The 22774-nt window shown below is 34.4% G+C and overlaps 2 protein-coding genes and 1 pseudogene across 5 annotated transcripts; 2 read left to right on the top strand and 1 right to left on the bottom strand.

Annotated features, from left to right (window-relative positions):
• Positions 1-395: 395 nt before the first annotated feature.
• Positions 396-3991, bottom strand: LOC140181476 (uncharacterized). Its single transcript, XM_072225080.1, has 3 exons — positions 2891-3991; positions 2598-2755; positions 396-1695 (listed from the first exon to the last, which is right to left on the bottom strand). Exons 1-3 carry the CDS (start codon positions 3989-3991, stop codon positions 396-398), a joined length of 2559 nt encoding a protein of 852 aa, XP_072081181.1.
• Positions 3992-8433: 4442 nt separating this feature from the next.
• LOC112771937 (uncharacterized) lies at positions 8434-16266 on the top strand. 4 transcript variants are annotated; one of them, XM_025816798.3, is made up of 13 exons: positions 8434-8988; positions 9652-9716; positions 10163-10239; positions 10805-10893; positions 10990-11126; positions 11244-11417; positions 12867-13134; positions 13267-13346; positions 13529-13556; positions 13638-13707; positions 14220-14287; positions 14492-14585; positions 15370-16266. In XM_025816798.3, exons 1-13 carry the CDS (start codon positions 8700-8702, stop codon positions 15680-15682), a joined length of 1752 nt encoding a protein of 583 aa, XP_025672583.1. In that variant the 5' UTR covers positions 8434-8699; the 3' UTR covers positions 15683-16266. The 4 variants fall into 4 exon arrangements, with proteins under 4 accessions (XP_025672583.1, XP_025672585.1, XP_025672584.1 ...); XM_025816800.3 differs by having other exon boundaries at positions 8438-8988; positions 12867-13119; XM_025816799.3 differs by having other exon boundaries at positions 8438-8988; positions 11244-11426; positions 12867-13119.
• A 1058-nt stretch (positions 16267-17324) lies between these two features.
• Positions 17325-21664, top strand: LOC112771936 (COP9 signalosome complex subunit 5a-like; annotated as a pseudogene).
• The last annotated feature ends 1110 nt before the right edge of the window (positions 21665-22774 follow it).

Below are 22774 nucleotides of genomic sequence, written 5' to 3'. Positions count from 1 at the left end.
ACAGGATTCTCTGAGATACTGATTGCTGCCTTATTATCACACTTTAATTGACTTGGTAGTTGCAGTGGAAAACCAATCTCAGTCATCAGTTTTTTGATCCATAAAACTTCAGTTATACCTTTGGAAATTCCCCGAAATTCAGCTTCAGCACTGGAAAGAGCAACCACTTTCTGCTTCTTACTCCTCCATGTCACCAGGTTACCTCCCACAAGAGAAAAATAGCCCGATGTAGATCTCCTGTCATTTGGATTACCAGCCCAATCAGCATCAGTGTAAGCCTCAATGTTTAAGTGCCTATTCTTTTGGAACATGATCCCATTTCCTGGTGTCCCCTTCAAATACCGAACAATTCTCATGGCAGCTTCCATATGATCCTCTTGAGGTTGGTGCATAAACTAACTTATCACCCCCACTGCATATGCTATGTCTGGTCGAGTGTGTGACAGATAAATCAATTTCCCAACTAACCGTTGGTACCTCTCTTTATCTGCTAGATTAGCCCCTTCCTCAAACTTTAAACCGTGGTTAACTTGCATAGGAGTATCTGCTGGCTTACAATTGACCATCCCTGTTTCTGCAAGTAAATCCATGATGTACTTTCTCTGAGAAATAAAGATCCCTTTGTTAGAGCGAAGAACCTCTATTCCCAAGAAGTACTTTAGTCCTCCTAAATCCTTCATCTCAAATTCTCTGAACAAGTTATTCCTCAGTTTTGCAATTTCTTTCAAATCACTTCCGGTTATGATCATGTCATCCACATATATTATTAGGCATGTGATCATATCTCCTTTTCTTTTCAAGAATAAAGTGTGGTCAGAGTTGCTTTGTTTGTACCCATACCTTTTCATGGCCACTGTAAACCTTCCGAACCAAGCACGTGGAGACTGCTTAAGCCCATAAAGTGCTTTCTTCAATCTGCAAACTTCATTTCTTTGGATATCTTCAGAGAACCCTGGAGGAGCTTCCATGTATACTTCTTCTTTCAGATCCCCATGTAAAAAAGCATTTTTGACATCAAACTGATGGAGTGGCCAGTTTTCATTTGCTGCTATTGAAAATAGTACTCTGATGGTGTCAATCTTTGCAACTGGTGAGAAAGTTTTTGAGTAGTTAATGCCATATGTCTGTGTATAGCCTTTTGCCACCAACCTTGCCTTATATAGCTCAATGGTGCCATCTGCTTTGTGTTTAATGGTGAAGACCCATCGACACCCGACTGGTTTCTTCCCTGCTGGTAAGATGCACCTCTCCCAAGTTCCATTTTTTACAAGAGCCTCCATCTCTGTTTTCATAGCTTTTCGCCATTCACCCTTTTTATTGGCTTCCTGAATTGTTCTGGGAATGTCTTCAGCTAGAAGGGAGGTAAGGAAAGCTCTTGCAATGTCTACCACTCCTTCTCTGGTTGTCTTTATAGGATACTTTAAATTTCGAGGAACATGTTCTAGAGAATATCGGATAGGTGGTACCCCTCTGTTTCTTCGCGGCGGAAGTGTGAAAGGTTCTGGTTCCGATTCTAACCTGTCATTGTTAGTGACTTCATTTATAACAGGAGAAGACTCAGCAAAGTGAAGGTCACTTACCTCTTGTTGGACATTCTCAGAAGGATGCTCATTGGTTGTGTTGGTCTCTTCTTCGTTAACAGAGACATGCTCGTTGGCTCCATCTACTTGCTCTTTTGGAACAGTTTCTTGGCAACTTAGGTTAACCAACTAACTTGATGGTTCACTACTAGTTTTCTCCCCCTGAATATTAAGTTGGCTACTGAAGAAATATTCTGATTCCAAAAAATCACAATCCATAGTTACATGTACACGATGAGTGATTGGGTTATAACATCGATACCCCTTTTGATGCATAGCATACCCAACAAAGACACATTTCTCAGCACATGAGTCAAATTTGGTTCGGTTAGCTCTGGGTATATGGACGAACACAGAGCACTCAAAAACTCGTGGTGGTAACATTTGGACAGGAGGGATATCAGATTGAGTAGCTAGGATCTGTAGGGGTGTTTTGTGGTTGAGGGTCTAAGAGGGTAGCCTGTTCAGAAGATAGGCTGAGGTAGCAACAGCTTCAGGCCACAAACGTGTCGGAACCTTTGCATCAAAAATCATGGCCCGAGTCATCTCCAGTAACTTACGATTTTTCTGTTCTGCCACACCATTCTGTTGGGGTGTGTTTGGACAGGAAGTTTGATGAATTAAGCCTTTTTCTCTAAAAAAACTCTTGCATCGATTTGTTCACAAATTCACCACCATTATCTGATCTAAGTACTTGAATTTTTTTTATCAAACTAAGTGAGAATCATTTGATAGAATTCATAGAACTTGTCGGGTACTTCAGATTTGTGTTTTAGAAAATATACCCACGTCATGCGAGAAAAATCATCCACAAATAACACAAAATACTGAAATTGATTATTATAAGAATTATGAGCTGGACCCCACACATTAGAGTGCACTAATGAAAAAACAGAATTGACTCTAGTGTTGCTAGGGAAAAAAGTAACTCTACGATTCTTTGCCTGAATGCAAGTTTCACATTTGATGGGCTCAGTGTTACCAGTAAATAAACTAGGGAATAAAATCTTAAGGTACCCAAAGGAAGGATGTCCCAAGCGTCTGTGCCATAACCAAAGTTGCCTAGTAACCGTTCCGTGAGCAAGCATGGCATGTCCCTTGTGAACAACCTCATTAACATAATAAAGACCTCCACGTTCAGTACCACGCCCAATGATCTCCTTCGTAAGAATGTCCTGTAAAAGGTAAAAAGTAGAGAATATGAGAACCACACAATTTAGTTCCTTTGTAACGTGGCTTACAGAAAGTAACTTTGATGACAGTGCAGGGACATAGAGATAATTTTTTAATTTTAATTTTTTTGAAAAAACAATAGAGCCTTCTCCTTGAACCGCAATTAATTCTCCACTGGCTATTTCAATATGAGTTTTAACAGGTGTGGAGAGGCTGTCAAAATCATGAGGATCATGGGTCATGGTGTCAGTGGCCCCACAATAAAAAATCCACTGATCATATTTTTCTGGGCTGGTATATTTTTCTGATTGGGATATTTTAAAAGATTTTGGGCTTTCGGCTAGGTCATAGGGAGAAGGAATTTGGGCTTCCTTTTTTAGTGGGCCATTTTGCTCAGGAGACCCATTAGGGTTCCCATTCTCTTCTGAACTTCCATTTCCTTCTCCCTTATGCGCCGCCTCCTCTCTTCTTTTACCTCCATGAGCGGCCGCAACTTTTCCATGAACAACTGCTGATTTTGTTTCTTCCTTTCTTCCTGCGTCACCACCGCTGCTGCTGGCGGTCTGCGGAGTGCCCACTATGGTGGCGGCCTTGCGATTTTTCGGTTTGGGATCTTCCCACCATTCGGGATAACCCACGATTTTGAAGCAAGTCTCCTTGGTGTGTTTCTTCATTCCGCAATGAGTACAATGGAGGTGGCTTTTGTCTTCTTTGTCTCGCTGTGATGAACGCCATCCGGCAGTTTCTGAGCGATTCCATCCCTGTCCCTGTGGTCTGTTTCTTGCGATTAGGCCGATTCCGACCTCCCCTAATGATGTGTCCCCTTTGCTGTTGGTGGTAGGCTTCAAAATTTGGAGTCGGGCCGCCTCTCTTCTAACGGCAGCATAGACGGACTCCACTGAAGGGGTCTTCTCCTGCATCAAAAGATCTCTTCTAATGGCTTCAAATTTTTCATCTATCCCTGTTAGGAATTGATATAGTCTCTGTTCTTGTTTAATTTTGTTGAAAATTGCAATATCATCTGAGCACTTCATAGGATTCGGTTGTTTTCTGTCAATAGCCATCCATATAGCCTGTAATTTATTCCAGAATTCCTCTAGGGTATCCTGTCCCTGTTTTTGTGTGTTTGCTTTTCGGTGTAAATCGTAGATTTGTACTGTGTCTGTGCTGCTCCCATTGGTTGTAGCCAATCCCTCCCATAAAGCCTTTGCGGTTGGGAATTGGGAGACATTGTTCATCAAACTCGTCTCAATATTTTGAATTATCCAGGTAAAGACAGCTTGATCTGCCTGTTCCTATTTTTCATATTCTGGTTCTCTCTCTTCTGGTGCAGGGGGAATACCTGTCAGATGGCTTTTCTTTCCTTTGTCACCGACAACTTTCTTCATAAGTGTTGCCCACAATGGATAATTGTCTCCATTTAATTTAAAACTAATTGACAAATTATCAGGATTGGCTTGTGTTTGCTAAATTCCTAGGCCATTACGAAGCATATTTGCAATTTGCAAAGTTAGCTCATCAGTAATGATTGAGGAGTTACTCTGGTTTTGGTTTTGGTTCATGTTGTTGCTAATTTCATCCCCTGAAGATGACATTTTTTTTTTGGTTTTTTTTTTTTGGTGTTTAGGGTATTGGAACAATGATGTTGGTTTCTGTGTTCCCAAGATCTAACACCGCTTTGATACCATCTTGAAATGGTATCGAGGGTTAGGAAAGGTTAGACACAAGCAAAGGTAACAGAGAGGGAAGCAGGAAAAGATTTTCAATGTATTTTTTTATGTATCCTTTGTTTACCATCACTCTCTTAATATAGAATTCTAGGAAATTAAATACAGAAAGTATTCTATATAAATATAATTGATTTTCTTTGATTATCTCTGATATCTTGTGATTTGTTACTCTAATTATAATATTCTAACAAATATTCTAACAAGACCATTGTGTAATAACAAATGAACCGAAAAATGTGCATTGTATAAATTTAGAAACTCCTGCATTCTATCCAAATTCAAATTCATAAACAACACTAATTTTAGCAAAGAATGATGAAATTATCCATTATCATTTTATTCAATTACATTGCATTCTATTTAATTCAAAATTGTTGAACAATGAATCGAAATATTATCATACACAAGACCATTGTGTAATAACAAATGAACCGAAATAATATGATCATAAACAACAGTGATTTTAGCAAAGAAGAATGAAATTATTCATTATCATTTTATTCAATTGCATTAGATTCCATTCCATTCCATTCATTTCAAATTTGTTGAAGAATAAATAATCCAAACCTCGTTCACTTGATTCGATTCAAAAGAATAATCCAAATTGCTCTAATTCAACTGATTTGAACTTGAATAATTCATTGTTTTGATATATACAGAAGAATAATATATTCGATTCAACGTAAATGCAGGTCTGAAGAAGAAAATATAGGAGAACATAACAAAATCAAAAATCTGAAAAAAAAAAAGAAGAGAAGAATCAGACGAAAACACAGTGAAAACAGAGAAGAAGGAAAGTTTTACGTTGAAGAGGAACGAAGAAAGGGAGGCTTACGTTAAAAGTCTATTATAAGTAAGTGGTGCGGCGTGTGAGAGTAAATAACTTAGATGGACTTGGTTAGGAACATCACTTGGATATAGAGTATTATTGTCTCCAAATTCGTTTCTGCAAAATTTTATTAGTCAAATTAGTTCTTCAAAGATTACAAATTAATTATTTTTGTCTTTTCCTCACTCTATTAATAATTTCTATCAACAATTGATGGTGTGGAATGTTAACTCATAATATATATAGGACACCTAGTATGTTTAAATTGGATGCTGACAAAAAATGTTTATGAAAACTTATATATCAATTTAACTTTAAAAAGAAAAATATTTTTTTCTCCAATTACATAAATTCTAGTTCCAATATAACTTAGCAACTAAATTGATAGATTTTCAAAATATATTTGTTCAACATCCAATTGAACATGTTAGGAATCATGTATGTCGTCAGTTAACATTCCATATCATGATCAATCGTCAACGAAAACTGTTAATAGAGTGACTGAAGAATAAAAATATTAATTTATAATTTTTGAAGAACCAATTTGATTGATAAAATATTTTAAGGATGAATTTGAAAAGCGAGCCATCTTTGAGTGATTAATTTAATTATTAACTCATTATTGAAAAGAAGAATTAAGTGTCTAATATCATTTGAAAATAAAAATGTAATGAATTAGAGATTTTATTTATAAAAAAAAATCAATCAAGGAATATATTCTAAATATATCAGGAATCAATCAACTATGGGTATAGATATTTGAATATATAAAATCGAATAAAAAATTTAACGATGAGCCACATTCTTGTATGAGTATTTGAATTATTTTTCTCTTATACATCTATTTAAAGGAAGAATTATTAGTCATAAAATAAAATTAAACAAATAAAAATGTAATTAATTAAGGATTGTAATTATAAAAAAAAATCAATTAAGAGCTATAAGTCTATAACCAATATATAATATGGATCAAATTACCGACCTAGGTATTTGAATAGAAAGAAATAGGTTTGAAACTAAAATAAAAAAATAAAAAATATAATCAATTAGGTTTTATTTTATTTTTTTATAAAAATAAACAATTCAAAAAAAAAATCAAGATATAATGTAATTATATGAATAAGATTGGTGTAAAACATAATGATGTAGCACATTATCATGCTGTTTAATTTTTAAACTAGTTGATTTTAAAATAAATAATGATAGATGAATATAGATGAAGAAAAAGACAATAAGGATGAAACAGTAACGAAAATTTGATTAAAGAAGAAAAATATTTAAATGGTGAAGAAGAAATAGAAATAAAAAATTCAATATATAAATGAGATTAATTATCAATTATTTTGGAATTTAATGTTAGTTGACTAAAAATAAAAAAATAGAGATAATGTAATTAAAAAAATTAATTTTAATATTTAAAATTAATTAGTTATGCTGTTAAAATTGAATTATGTGATATATAGGTTAAATTGTTAGCTAGGTGAATACTAGTTGAGTAGCATTTCTGTTTTCAAAATTAATGATTCAAATGACCAGCTTATAAATTTGTAGCATTTTAGTGAAGTAAACTTATATATGTATATTATGGATATGTATATATATAATTCTGTTGATGTTTAAAATTATTCATTTGTATTTATACTATTTAAAATTTTGGAGAAAATTATTTATAATATATTATTAGATAGTGTTGGTCAAAAAATTTAATAACTTTTTTTTTTTATCAAAGATAGGGAGACTCGAATTTGCGACCTTTAAATGAGTATGTGAAGACTATACCGTTTGAGTATGTGAAGACTATACCGTTTGAGTTATAGTTCGTTGGCCAAAAAACTTAATAACTTGGAATGATTTGATGTGAGTATTTGAATTGAGTTTTTATTATTTACATCATATTTAAGAGAAAATAAAAATAAAATTAATTGGTAATTTTATCTATAGAAAGAATCAATTTTGGAATTTAATCGACATATATGGGAATTGAATAATGAAAATTGAGATTTTGAATAATAAGTGTAATTGTAAGAATAATTTAATGGTGTTTTTGAATTGATTTCCTCATATTTATTATTTATTTAAGGGAATAATAAAATAGATATTTATCTTATTTAATTTATAATACTTCTATTTTAGTTATTTTATTTCTAATTACACCATTGAATGTACACATGTTGATTTTATTAATCATATTCATATAGAAGGTAAAAATAAAATAGATTAGCAAAAAATAAACTTAAAAAATATTAATAAAAATATAAATTAAATAGACATTTTTTTATATATCGTAGATATACATACACTAAGTAACTATTCTATATAATGAATAATAGTTAATTTAATGAATTATAAAAACCAATCTATGAATAATTCAATGTTTTTAGATCAAAATCAAAGCTATGAATTTTCTATTGCAAACCTAATAATAGTGAATAATCAAAGAAAATATTTTGTTAATCTTTAAATTTAATTGGAATTTCCTCCTTTTCATTTGAAGTAAAGTGAAAAATGAGGTTGAAGAATTCTTTGGGTAATCTTGATTGTATTTATCGCTTAAATATTCTTTCCTACATTAATTGATGTATGAGATTTAATTACAAGTTTTATACTTTTATCAATTTAAAAATTAACAGTTTAAATAATGAGACATGTACCAAAAAACAGGATTTTTGTAAACTTCTGTTAGATACAGTAATTATGAAAAACAAAATTTTGTTAAAAATAGAGGAAAGAAAAAAAAAATACAGTTTTGCTGTTCAACGTTTTCGAACTTAAGTTCTTATTTTCAAGAAAAAATAGGTTATTTCCACTACTTGTCAAACAATAGGACAATAAAAGGAAGTTTTAAAACACCAAAATATTAAATAAAAAAACCATATTAATCCAAATGGAGGGAGTGGTTACCACTTACAAGTTAGTACCTATAATTATTGATTAGTTTATTGGGAAAAAAAGTTATTGGCAATTAGTTTTGTTCAACAAAAAAAAATAAATAGTAATTTAGTAAATTAGTTAGTATTTAGTAACGTACTAGTGCAAGGCTAAAACGGTAAACTAAAACCAGGAATAAAAGGAGACATGGAAATCAATAAAAAAATAAAAAGAAAAAAAAGAAAGAAAGAAAGGATAGGAAGCAAAAGAACCGAAGATAACCGCTAGAAGCAGACACTGGAATTCCATTCGTTCGAAACAGGGGTTTATGAGTGTTTTCGAAACATAACAAAAAGAACTCAGAAAACGACGAAAGAAACCAAAAAAAAAAGAAAAAAAAAGAAAAGAAAAACCGTACCTCCAAATTCACCGTTCAATTTTCCTTTATTCAATTTATGTTTCTCTGAGTTTCTTTTTTTCTCTTTCTCTTTCTCTTTCTGCTCCCACAACTTCGCCACTATGGCTTCTATTTCCGGATCTCGATCGGGCGGCAAAATTCTCCGCTCCCGCCGCCGCGCCGCCACCTCCAGGACACCATACGACCGCCCCGCTCCGCCGCCACCTTCCGCTTCCGCCGCTCCTCCGAGCGCTAACTGGCTCTCCCGCTACGTTCTCTCCCCGACGCGTTTCATTGCCTCTGGCACCGGGAAGTTATTCTCCACCCTTTTGGATCTCGATAGCCCTTCACCTACTTCGTCGTCTTCGGATGAGTCTTCTCCATGCTCTTCTGCTGCTGGTTCCAGTTCAGGTTCGTAGTAGATCTGTTAAGAGTGCATTACTTTGAATACTAGGGTTTCTGTTCTTATTTTTGCGTTTTGTGCTGTTAAAGTGATTAATTCGCGAAATTGTCGCTCTTACTGTGTGGACTTGAGTGTGCACTGCTTCAGGATGTTGACTTTAGTTTTAGTTGATTTTAGTTTAGGTAGATTTAGCGGAGTAACCTTTCACCTATGACAATTTTGAAGTGCTTGAAGGTAAAATGTTCATGCTCTGAAAAAATATATGGAAATGGACCTGCATATCCCGTGCACTGCTGATAGCTGTTTGTTATCTGTGAATTTCGTCAATCTAATATTTGAATTACGTAACCTTTTGAACCATATGTTCTCAATAATTACTGTTAGTTTGATGTATTGTACGTTATAAATTAAAATAAAGTAGGTAAATGAAGTATCAAGTTGCCCTAAAATTTTCTGGAATTCATGGACGTTATATAATTAATGAGAATTTTAAACTAAGTGGTCAGATTCATGAAACTCAATAACTGTAGAAGGTTACTCTTGGAGTAATTTATGCATAAGACTTATTCTTGGGTTAAGTGGATCTCCATATATACAACATAATCCATCTTTGGATTTTATTCCATGCATTCTTCTGCTTAAAACAATGTGTTTGATTTCTAATGTTGCAGAGGAGGTTGGTGCTTTCGATGATGAAATTGATAACACTGTCGAAGGTGATGATGCATTGAACAAGGTAGTTAACTTTATGTCTTACTCTGCGTGTTTTGCTTATTCTAGAAAGATGACACCCTTCTAATAGGTTTCCCCTTGTTTTAATGCTATTATCATGAAATATGAATATTAGTCTTTTCCACTCTTTATTTGTTCTGGAGGTTGAACTATCTTTGGTTATCATAGTTGAATGTAGACACATGCACTCACATGTAAGTTGCCTTAATTTTAGAAGACAGCACTCCTTAGCCTTGCCCCTTCCAAAAGGTTAAGCTGATGATTGGAAGCATTAAATTTATTTTCCTAGGAATGTGTTGGCTAGTTACAGAACTAGTTATTATTACCTTTCCATTTTGTGAGGGGCACTTTTGATGAATGGTTTATTCTGCATGAATCCCTTTGTTTCATCTAAGAGAATTGCACATGGAATATTGGTTTTGTAACGAAAGGGTTCAATTTTCTCTGCAGGGGCTCCAGCCATTAGTTGCGAGTAGCGAAAGCAAGCTTGTCATTGAGCAGCTACTTATGAAGGAGTCATTCTCAAGGTACTAAAGAATTTATGTTCAGTCTATTTTTTAGCTTGTGTAGTTCTTCATTGGTGTTTTCAGTTTCCTCACCCTTATGTTTGCATGTATTATTTGGTATTTGACATTTTGCTTCTGGGTATGATCTGTCTCTTAAACAATGTGAATTGGTCAATAGTAACCTAGAATCGTGTGGTAGGACAAGGCTTGATAGTTGTTTGATTAAAATTTAATATTAGCTGTACTATTTGCCCGATATAATGCTATATATTCATATCTATACACCATCCAGAACTCTTCAAACTTGTTGATATATATAACTTGTTAAAAGTGGGAGTTTCCAGGAGTAGCCAATGAACCTAGGCAACCCATAAGGAACATGTTTATCCAAAATTTATGTAGAATGTACCAATAACCTGCATTAATATTTGCAGACTAATAGTAGTAACATGTAGTATATGAGCAACAGGTAGTAAAACTGCATTAGTGCATTATGTGGTCAATTTATTGGACTTTATGGGTGCAACTGAATTGTTTCCTCTAGTTGTTTGGAATAAGGTTCTAATAGAGAAAAGTATTTGATCAGGGAAGAAGGTGATAGATTGATAAAAATAATCCGCTCACGAGTTGTCGATTTTCCTGTCAATGATGATGAAGAAGATAAGGGGTCAAGAGGTATGTCCAACTGTTGGAAGCAGTATCCTCTACATATAAAAACTCAAGTTTAACTGCTTATTGTTACCTGACTTTGTATTTTTTAATGTTTCTCAGATATAGCTTCACCTGAACTCTGTAGTGCTGCTGTTTTGGAGGCCAAGAAATGGCTGCAGGAAAAGAAGTCAGGATTAGAATCAAACTCAGATTTGGGTTATGGAATACGTAGTTTGGATTTGGTTACATTAACTCAAGTTAGTGACTTTTCTTTCCTCTTAAATTTGTTGACAAATATCCCTCTTCTGTGCTATATGGTTATATGATTTCACAATAATTATATTTTGCAAATCTGTATACCTGGCTCTAAGCAGGTTCCCACAGATGAAGGATCACCTGTGGATGTGGCGAAGTCATACATGCGCTCACGCCCTCCATGGGCATCTCCCTCCCTAGACCATATCAAGCCTCCAACACCAGTTGGAATTCAACTCTTTAAAGAACAAACACCACATCTATTCGGTGGCAATTCTACATCCTCCTCCAAGGTGCATTTGGTGTGTTATTGTTTTCGTAGAAAATCATGTAGTACTTCTCTTATTATTAAAAGACTACACAGTTTTATATTTAAACTGCTGTTTTTCCCCCATTATGTCATTTGCTCCTTCTTTACTTGAAATTTATTTGGAGAATGAGGTATTTGCCGCAGTTCATGAAGTAAAAATCTTATGAATATTAGGGCCCGTTTGGTAAGTTTCAAAAGTAACTTTTTTGATCTTTTGGCTTATGAAAAGTAATAGTATTGATGTCTGGTACAATTTTCAAAATCAAATTGCAGCTTTCTAAGAAGCCATCTAGGAGCTTATAGAGAAGTTAAAAAAAATGACTTCTCTCATAATACTACTATTTTTTATCACATTTCTATAAAATAAGTACTTTTAAAACTAAAAACCCAAACACAAAATAACTTATTTATAAGCTACTTTTAATATAGTCATTTATTATTTAAGCTATTTTTTCAAAAGTAGCTTAATTAAGCTGTTTTCTCAAACTGGGCCTTAGTGTAGATAGAGTAGAAGGCAACTGATATGTATAATAAAATAATAATAGATAAAGAGTTATTAGTTTTATTTTCATGATGGTGGCAAATAATTTTGTTTAGCTGCCTAGAAAATATGTAGATTGATGTATGAGGGGATATAAGGTATCCAGTTGAGTTCATAGGGAATTAGGGAAATAGTTTGTGTTTAAAAGAATGATTTTTAATGAGTAGCAGTGTTATTCATTTTGTATTTTAGGTTATGTTTCCATCCCTCTCCCTCTCTCTTCTGTTGAATTCAAGCTAAAAGTCATGGCATTGCCCCCCCTTTGTGGAACCAGGAAAGATTGTTAAGTGGGCTACTAAATACTAATAGAATTGAAGCAGAAAATTTAAAAGTATTCTTCAAGTTTATGAGACAACCTGAGTGAGATGAGTTGTTTTGCATAATCTATGAGTGATGTCTGCTTGAAGCCAGTGGTTCAAAATTTTCTTTTCCAAATTGTTAGGTGCCTTAGTTACTGTTATAGTGCTACAAAGTTATACGATGTACCTTAGGGTATGTTTTGCGGAGTAGAGACATTGGAAGGAAATGTTTAATAGTGGAATTGTATGCAGTGGGAAATTTGTGTCACCTTTTGTTTGGTCTTTTAATGATCAAAGGGAGTCCCCAATTTGGATCCTGCCCAACAACCACAAAAAAAAAAAAAAAAAAAAAAAAAACGGAGCCTTGCTACTCAAAACTTTTGTTTTTAAGTTACTTTTGAATTTGGTTAAGTCACTCCATTTCTTGTCATTTCTCCATCGCTCTTCTTGCAAACTTAACCATGAATCCCTGATAGAATTTGTGGCATCAATCATTACTGTCAATCATATGTGGGTTGTCATTTGATTTGGAGTGAGTTATCCTATCCAAATGTTCTGTTTAATAGTTTATGGTGCTGATTCTATGATGCAGTTGAAAAGGGATACTCCTGCTACTGGTTCATGGAGTATTCAGGATGAATTACGAAGAGTAAGATCCAGGGCAACGGAGGAGATGCTTAGGACAGTTCCTTCCTCAAAAATCGATTTGTCTCCTTTTCCTATGGGAAATACAAATAATGTACACACTTCAGCTATTGAAAACATCAAAGTTAGTTCTGGAGAGAAAGCACATAATTTTACAAATGTAGAATATCCATTATCAAACTTGGCTAGTGGAATCAGTGGTGAGGCCTCTCCTGGTATGACTTTACTGTTGTAGGAAGCATTTTTATTATTCGGGTTTATAATTTTTTTTAATGGTAAAACTACTGAGCGCTTGCAATAATAACATTGGATGTTTCTGACTGCTTACTTTGTTTTCTGCCTTTCAGGTTTGGAGAGTAAACTGAATGGTTCCCTGCCTGAATCTCTTCCATCTGGTCCAGCTAATATTAATTCTGATCAGAAGCAGGTACTCATCTGAAAATGAGCTTAATAGTTTATTTAACGAGCATCTCTTTAGTTATTTTGCCATATATATATATATATATATATATTTTGCCATATATATATATATATATATATATATACACATTAAGGGTTTTGGCGACCAAGCTATTTTGTGGCTAACATTGTACTTTACTTTTCATTAAGGATTTTGGAGCTGTCCAGCAAAGTAAAGGTAATTTTGCAAGTTTGTTGAACTTCTCGCATCATCCGTTACTTTAGTTTTTCTTTGCTTCTGAAAAACCATGTCACATAGGTTCACAAGATGGCTATGGAGAAATAACTACTTCAGGAAAGGGAGATGGGTCCTTAAATGATGTGCACAGGTTAGAGCATTTCATTTTTGTTCAAATATTTCATATATAGTTTGAAGTTGATTTTCATCAGGTTAAATGTTTTTCCATTTGCTTTCTTCTCTGTTTGGATTTTGAATCTTAATTTTTTTCTCTCTCTTTTTTTTGGGTTTTTCCTTTTGTTTGGGGGAAAAGAGAAGGGAGGGGGGGGGGGGTGATGGAGTGATTTTGGATCGAATTAAACTTCTCTATTTTCTGTAGTTTATAAACGACCATATTTTCTCTACTGTTTTCAGTATTTGGTTACGTTCATGGAACTTTATGTGAGTGATATAGAAGGTTATAACTCTAGACACCATGATGTGCAAGAGAGATAAATGACAATTGCAAATATGCCTTTTAGTTTTTGCAATCCTATGCCACTGTATGATTATGAGAGTCCAATTTATATGTACACAGGCCTGGTCAGGATTTTCACTGGAAATCTTGCCCTTTGTGGCTATATTATTTATGTTCTAATTTTAAAATTTTTGTGAATGTAATAGGGATGGTGGTCTGGTGTACGTTGATGCCACGAATGACACAAATGGGGATAATCATCAGCTAGACTCAGGTGAAACTAGAGAAGATATTTTTTATTTTACTTTTATTTTATTTTGTCAGTTGCCTTAGATGTCTTATGATTAAAATAGCACACTGTGTCAAGAGACCTTTTCTAGCTCAAGATCTTTAACTGATCATGTAATGCCCTCCTAATTTGTTTATGGTCAACTAACTCTGCTAACTAATTGGATGTCCTATGATCCTATTAATGCAGGTTTAAAATCTAGTTTACATGATGAAAACGGCTCAGTAATCAAAGAGAAGGTTGTAGTAGAAGCTGCATTACCAAATGGGAATTCAGGGCCCAGGTAAATCTATTTCTCACTGGCTTTCCTTTTTAGTTGGACATTCTGAACTTAAAACCTTTTTTTTTTCTGTTGATAACTTGATATACATAACCTGCTTTTCACATTTATCTAATCAGCATATGTTGGTTGTTATTCATTTAACACTTTTACCGATATATACAATCATGCATAACCTCACCTCACATATTTGCAATTTCACCTGGTATAACAAATCATAACATATAAAAAATAACAGAAAGAAATTCCATATCAATGTGAAGGGGAAACCTAAGAACCTAAGAAGTATGAGAACGATAGGTATAAGGGAGTGTGTGCAAGAGATCTGCCCAAATTCTCTGCTAACAGCACACAGGGCAATGAACATGATCCTTCCAGTTCTCTGTTACAACTAACTTCCACCTCTTACTAAATTCCGAGCTGATTGATGATAGCTTCTGTTACTTGGGCTGGGATATCCCCCAGCTTCGGCTGTAATTCGTTCCTTTTTGTTTTATCTTATGAACATGCTCTTTTAAGGGTGATCCCATATCATCACCATTTGATTATGACAAGTCCCGCCGTATTTTCTGTGTGATTACGTTCTCATTACCAATGAGCCACAATTTTGTCTTTGAAGTCTTATTTCAGCTGCCAAGGAGTGAATAATTTTTGATTGCCTTGAATCATCATAAATTCATAATGGGAAATCTACTTTCATTCGGACACGACTGGGAAAAAAATATCGACCTTCCTGTCCCTTGTCCTTATATCAAAATAGTAACAATGCCATTTTCTTTGTTGCTAGAATTCATGCAGGGCAGGATATTGAACAGAACAGGGAGACACTTGATAATGAACCCAGTACAGTTTATTCAAGGCAGGAGGAGACGACAGCTCAGAGGGTTCTTGAACGAGATAACTGTAAGGTGTTGAGTGAATCCATTGAAATACCTGACTCTCAGAACAGTTCCAGCATACAGTATGAGGTTCAAGAAGACAATAATCTGCCAGGTTCGGAAGGTGGCTTGAAAGCCATACAAAGTAGTATTGCCAAGCGAAAGGGTAAGAGAGCTACCAGATCCAACACGAGAGGAGACTGGGCCAAGGGTGTCAAATAATTCGGGTGTGTATTTTTAATGTTGGATTGTAATTTATTTTAGCTTAGAAGTTAGGGATCTCAGGCCATTTGTTGTGAGATCAAGAGTTAGTCCACGTCAGTCAGTTAGGGTTGCTTCCCCTGAAATCCGGGGAGGATGTTGAATGTATTTTATTATGTATAAATTGTTAAAATTAGAGACATGGAAGATTTTTCTTTTCCTTGTGTTAACTACTAAACAGGTTATATGGATCTTTTGTGGGATGTTATGCTCATGAAGCCAGAATAACAGTGGGATCTGGATTACTAATAAAAAACACAGGATGCAATGGTAGATTACTAGCTTCTGGAATAAGGCTCTCACCTCAAGCTGAGTGTGGTGTGGGCACTGGCTTTATGAAGATAACACACATCCACCACCCTGCGGGAGTTGAAGTTTAACTATTATTTACTTCTATCCTGAGGGGTGATTCAAGTTTATAGCACATTTAAGCATGATGCCTGAGGGTTATGTAACGCCAATAGTTTGGAATTGCAAGAACTGTGATGTACACTAGAATTTATTTGTGAAATGCATGACGCCAATTTCAAGATGCTTATTTTATATATTCTCAGAAGCGAATTTTAACATGAATTTTATATGTAGCTGAAAAAGTTAAAAATAAGAATATTTTTTAAAAGGCTCTCTTTTTTTTTTTTTTTCAAAGATAGGAAATTCGAACCCGTAACCTCTTAATTGAGTATGGTGAGTATGGAGAGACTATGCCTCTCTTTCTTGATAATTAAAAAAGTTGATCATGTATTAATCATGTTATATGAACACATAAAATGAATCATTAATCAGTCATTTATATGAACACATACTTGGTATTTATGAAAAAAATTGATTATGTTATAAAAAATTTGTTTATTTTACTATGATAAGTTTAATTATTTTTTTTTTGGTTGTGATAAGTTTTATTATTTTACTGTGAAATATTTGAGCACGGCTTTATTAAAAACTTTATTTTGGACATGGCTTGGTCCGTTTAAAAAGTCAGGCTTTTTCCTATTTTAAAAACATTAAAAAAGTCCATGCCCAAAAACAGAACACTTATCAAAAATAGAAAATAACAAATTATTTGTCATTTTTGCAAAATTGTTGTGTTATATACTTATGGAAGAGTTTGAAGTGTATCGAAAATATTGGTGTTCCAGTTATTTTAACCGTTGATCTAAATTAAAAAAAAAATAATATATATTAATTAAAATCAATAGTTAAAATAACTGGAACACCGATATTCTCGAGTACACTTGAATTTTTTCCTATACTTTATAACTAGTTTGGTACATGGATTGGAAGGTAAGAAGTAAGTGTAAGTGTGTAACCCTAAACAAGACGAATTCCTATTTGAAACCTAACAAATTAAATTACATATGCGTAAATAAGTTATTAAATTTTAAATATGTTTAGATAAAAAAAGTTATTGATTTTTTTAAAAACCAACAATATCTTATTTAAAAAAAATAAAACTAAAAGATATTTTTAATATTTAAAAATTTCTTTTAAAAGTGTATTCAAATATAAAATATTTTTTGTTTATTAAAAAGAGATTTTTAAAAAAAAAAATAATAATTTTTTTCAAGAGTGAATCCAATCTAACCATAAACATCTAAATAATAAAGGGTTGATAGAATGATGAGGAGGATGCGAGAGTAGCAGAGTGAAACACACTCACTCACAGTCACGTCAGTGTTGCTGTGAGAGCCATCGTCTCGTCTCGGTTCTGTTCTGTTCGGATTTTCTAAATGGAAGGTTCTGGAAGCAGCGTTTCGGCGTCATCATCGGCAGCGATGGCGCAACAAACATGGGAGCTGGAAAACAACATAATACCCATGGACACACCACCTTCCGGCGCCGACGACTCCATCTTCTACTACGACGAGTCACTCCAAGGAGAGTACCAGCGCGAAAAGCCATGGTCCAACGACCCTCACTACTTCAAGCGCGTCAAGGTTTCCGCTCTCGCGTTACTCAAGATGGTTGTTCACGCGCGTTCTGGCGGCACCATCGAGGTCATGGGTCTCATGCAAGGCAAGATCGACGGTGACTCTATCATCGTCATGGATGCTTTTGCTTTGCCCGTTGAGGGAACCGAAACGCGTGTCAATGCCCAAGCTGGTGCGTATGAGTACAGTGTTGAGTATGATCAGACCAACAAGCGTGTATGCCTAAAACCCTAATTTCTCGCTGATACTTTGCTAGTAACCCTAATTCAGATATGCTTCCTGTGTTTTATTTGAAGGCAGTGGAGGGGATTTGGTAACCCTAATTTATTTGAACTTGGTAAAGTTAGTGATACTAATTGGAGATATACCCTAATTGAGTTCCCTGTTATGTTTCTGATTATTTGTATTTGAAGGTAATGAAGGGAGGTAGTAATCCTAGTTAATCTGAAACTCAATGCAGTTCAAAACCTTGATTGGAGATATGCCCTAATTGAATTCCCTGTTATGTTTATATACATTTGAAGGCTATGGAGGCAGTTAGGAACTCAGAATCCTATTTTCTTCCTGTCATGTTGATGATTGTTTAGATCTTTTTATTTTTACTTATTTTAAAAATGCACTTGAAGACAATGGAGGGAGTTTGTAATTTGAACTCAGTAGAGGTAGCAACCCTAGTTGGAGATATGAACTAATTGAATTCCTGTTATGTTTATTATTTCTATTATTTTCAAAGGCAAATTGAGGGAGTTAGTAACCCTAATTGGAGTTACAGCCTCCTTGAATTCTCCCATTAAGTTAGTTTACTTTGATTGGAAGCCAATGGATGGTGTTATACCCTAATGTATTGGAACTCGGTAGATTGGTATCCCTGATAGATTTAATACCATGTTAGTTTTCTTTAATTCGGATGCAAGAGAGCTAAGCTTGTGTTTCCTGTTGGTTGTCTTGTTTTTGATCGAATGAACATAATGCTGTTAGTAACTATGGTTGGAGATAACCTTAACTTGGAGTATATGCAGCTTGTAACCCTAATATGATTCCCTGCTATTTTAGTCTCTGTTTGAACTTGGATCAAACTTGCAGTTAGTAACTCTAATTTGAGACACCCCTATAGGATTCCCTGTTAGTTTTATTTAATTTGTATTCAATACAGCATTCTTAATGTGTTTGTCGGGGTGTAGGCTGGGAGATTGGAAAATGTTGTTGGGTGGTATCACTCTCACCCTGGTTATGGGTGCTGGCTTTCTGGTATAGATGTGTCGACACAGATGCTCAATCAGCAGTTTCAGGAGCCCTTTCTGGCTGTTGTTATTGACCCACTAGGACTGTTTCTGCTGGGAAAGTTGAGATTGGGGCCTTCAGGACATACCCTGAAGGGTATAAGCCTCCTGATGATCCTATTTCCGAGTACCAAACCATACCCCTCAATAAGATTGAAGACTTTGGTGTCCATTGTAAACAGGTGATTCTTCATTCTTCTTTTCTTTTTGGAAGTGTTTTGGCTCTTGATTGAACTCCATTTGTGTGTGTGCTTTTTGCAGTATTATTCGTTGGATATCACTTACTTTAAGTCTTCTCTTGATTCACACCTCTTGGATCTGCTATGGAACAAATATTGGGTGAATACGCTTTCTTCTTCCCCCCTATTGGGTAATGGGGACTATGTTGCTGGTCAAATCTCAGATTTAGGTACTGTTGATGAACTTAATGAGTACTGATATATTCCTGATTTTAGTTCTTTATCTTGGTGGTAGACTATATTATTTCCATGTTTCTCGCATAAGATACCTGTTGTTATTATTCTTATTATTCAAAAGCATAAGTATCTCTATTTGAAATGTCTATATTGCAGCTGAAAAATTAGAACAAGCAGAGACTCAATTGGCGCATGCACGCTTTGGACCATTATTAGCACCTGCTCCGAGAAAGAAAGAAGTAAGCAGCTAGTGCTTTATAATCCCATAGCAATTTCTTTCTTACATTTGTTAAAATTCAGTTCCTTCTTGTCTCTTGGTTTCCTTTGGATTATTGGAGCGTTTCTTCTTGTTAGTTTTCCATCAAATGACAGCATGACTTTTGATGAGACGATTGTTTATTTATGCAGTTCATGCGACAAATTAAGGCTTTAAGGGTGAGAATTCATAATCAGTGTCTAACATTATGGTTTCTTTCTCATAAGTGATAGACATATCTGACTATTCTGTTACATTTCTTCAAAGATTGTTGGCTTGTCTCCACCTCAAAAATCAGCTTAGTTATTCCCATAATTTTAAGATGGTAGCAAAGCTGATCTTTTGTTAATATTAGGCCATCTTAGATCAGTTTGGAATCGGTGAGTATTGGGTGTGCCTGCTACCTTAGAGCAGTTCTTGACTAGGTTTCTTGGTGTGGAAGTAGTGAAAGAGGCAAAATCTGTAGCGTTGTGCAATATTATACGCCACTATTAGACAAGCAAGTTTTATTGGATGGGATTGAACATTTGGCCTCTATTTAGTGTAAAGCTTTTGATTATTTAAAGGACTTCCCCTCTTAGACATGTTGAGAGATTGGAAAGCTATGCTTCGTAGATAGCTTTCCTTATTATCTTAGACATGTCTTGCACCTTTAAATAAATTATTTGTTTGCATTGGGATAGAGAAGTTTAGAAATTTCAGGAAACATAGAGCCAAATACTGAATAATTTGCCAAGTATTTATGATAGATTGATACTAGATAGCTTTCTTTCTGGTTGTGTTATTTTAAAAAAAAAATGTAATAGATCCATTTGGCTAAGTCAGGAGTCAAAACTTCCTCAAATGTACGGATGATTGAAGTAATTCATTCTCTTTGATTTCAGCTTAGCTTGCTTAGGTGACAATGACAATTGCATTTCTTATTTTTTGTTAGATTTACTAGGTCAATTTACAGATCTATTACAAGCATGTTTGCTCATGTTTTTAAATTTTTGGAATAGTTTTATTTAATCCAAATAAAAGTTTGATTAGCCAATGCTCATGCTGTTTGGCTACATATCATTTCCGAAATTCCAAGAGTGTGGGGTAAGCCTTTTTTAATGTGCTAAAAAATTTCTATGGATCTTGCACTTTCGTGATTTTGGTGTGATGGATGCAATGCCGATTACCTGGAATTGACTTTTGCAAATGCTTTGCTTTAAATTCTTTATTTAATGCTATTTTGTCATTATCTGCTTTGTGAGCCATGAAATCTCTACTCAGTTTTGATGATAGCATCCTCTTTCTGCTGCCCTTCAATTTTTTTCTTTGCATGTTTGATGCTGACATCTCATTGATTTGCAGGAAGAGTCTCCGCTCGCTAAGATTACTCGTGATGGTGCAAAAATTACTGTGGAGCAAGTGCATGGACTAATGTCACAGGTAACTTACATAACGAACTCTTTTTTTTCTTAATTTGTTTCTGATATATTGCTGTAATATTCTGGGAAATTTACTCCTGCATTTTGAATTGTTAACCATATCCCTTTTCTCCGTAGGTAATCAAGGATATTCTATTCAACTCTGTTCAATCAAGTAGGTCTCGCACAGAAACATCTGGCCCTGAGCCCATGATTGAAAGTTGATTCTGCCATTTTCTTGGCATGCTTTTATGAATTCTTTTTTAATCTTTTTTTTTTGTTTTTTTTTTTTTTTTGGTTTGGGGGGGGGGGGGGGGGGTTATCTTCATCCTTGGCTGGCCAGTTACATCTAACTTATGGACAGTATATCCAATTTTCAACAAGAATAGCCATGTTCAGTTTCAACCAGGACCTGAACCGTAGCAAAGCAATAGTAACGTAATATACCATTTTATCTAATTCTTGCACTTTAATGGATTCTACTGAAGCTTGTGGTTGGTGATTTTTACACTGTTCATGTACGGATAATACAGATACCAAGTCACCCTGTCCTGGTAGTACCTCTGTGACTTGTTGGTCTGAATGGTTTCCTCCATCCCACTCCACATTGATTTCATATATTATATATAGGTGGCTACTTTTATAAAGGCATTTTTATGGAAAGATGGTATTGCAAACTATTAAATGGTTTGGCATGTTTGACTGAATATGTTTAACTAAACCATCTAATGGTTCGAAGATGTCTTCATGGAAGTAATTACTTATATAGGTTATTTTGCCATCTGGTGGGGGGAAAAAAGATTTAATAGTTTAATTAGTATACATTGAAATTCAAAGACTGAATAACTATTTAAGTACTTGACGAGAGAATTGATTATAAGTTATAGTAGTTAATGTGATGGTATATGATTTGATGATTTTAAAATAATAAATTCACTTAGGTTTGTTTGCAGCGTGACTTGTATATAAATAAAAGAACAATGAGAATGAATATGTGGGTACAATAATTGCTGTTAAATCAAGGGGAATATTTGATAGAGTCACTTGCTCAGCGGCAGTCTCTACCATTGTGGGCACCCCCACAAATTTGGCTAACTAATTTTGTGTAGCCATTAACCAGAAAAAAGAAAATAAATAAAAGAAGGATAACGAATAAAAGGTATACATAGCAATGATGGCAACTAAGAACCTGCAAAGTGACGTACTATATTTAACAGTTATCGTTTGATCTACTATGAGAAGAGTTTCCTTATTGCAGAAGTGTCGAATTTGGATACGCATAATAAGAGAATGATTGTTTCATCCAAAAACATGCGAAAACTTTGTATGATTCTAGAGGAAGATAGGATCTAGATTTGGTCGGCGCTTGCATTTGATCATGCACATATGCACAGAAGGCTTTAATTTTGCAGTCATTTTCTTATGTAATGTACTTTATTTTGTAATCATTTGGTCACCCAATTTTAGAGGCCTCTAAGAAGACGTATTCTTGGTGTTGCTTCCCCACTAAAATGCAAAAGGGCAAAACCAAGTGAAGCTGAACTTATTAAATCATCTACTTACTTTAATTTACTCCTAGATGAAGCTGTTAGACCACAATAACCTACTTTCTGAATACTAGCAAAAATACTTTTGATTTATGATCACAACAAAGATATTCTCAATATTGAAAAATGCGTTAAAAATATCCAGACGTGAAGAAAAGGTCATCTTTATTAATAGAAAAGCTGAGGCCACAAATACCAATGCTTATGTCAACGAAGAGAGTTTTTC

This window comes from Arachis hypogaea, chromosome 18 (genome assembly GCF_003086295.3).
Source record: "Arachis hypogaea cultivar Tifrunner chromosome 18, arahy.Tifrunner.gnm2.J5K5, whole genome shotgun sequence".
Classification (NCBI taxonomy): domain Eukaryota; kingdom Viridiplantae; phylum Streptophyta; class Magnoliopsida; order Fabales; family Fabaceae; genus Arachis; species Arachis hypogaea.
Note: the sequence above shows the minus strand (reverse complement) of the source record. Positions and strands in the feature narration are given on the sequence as shown.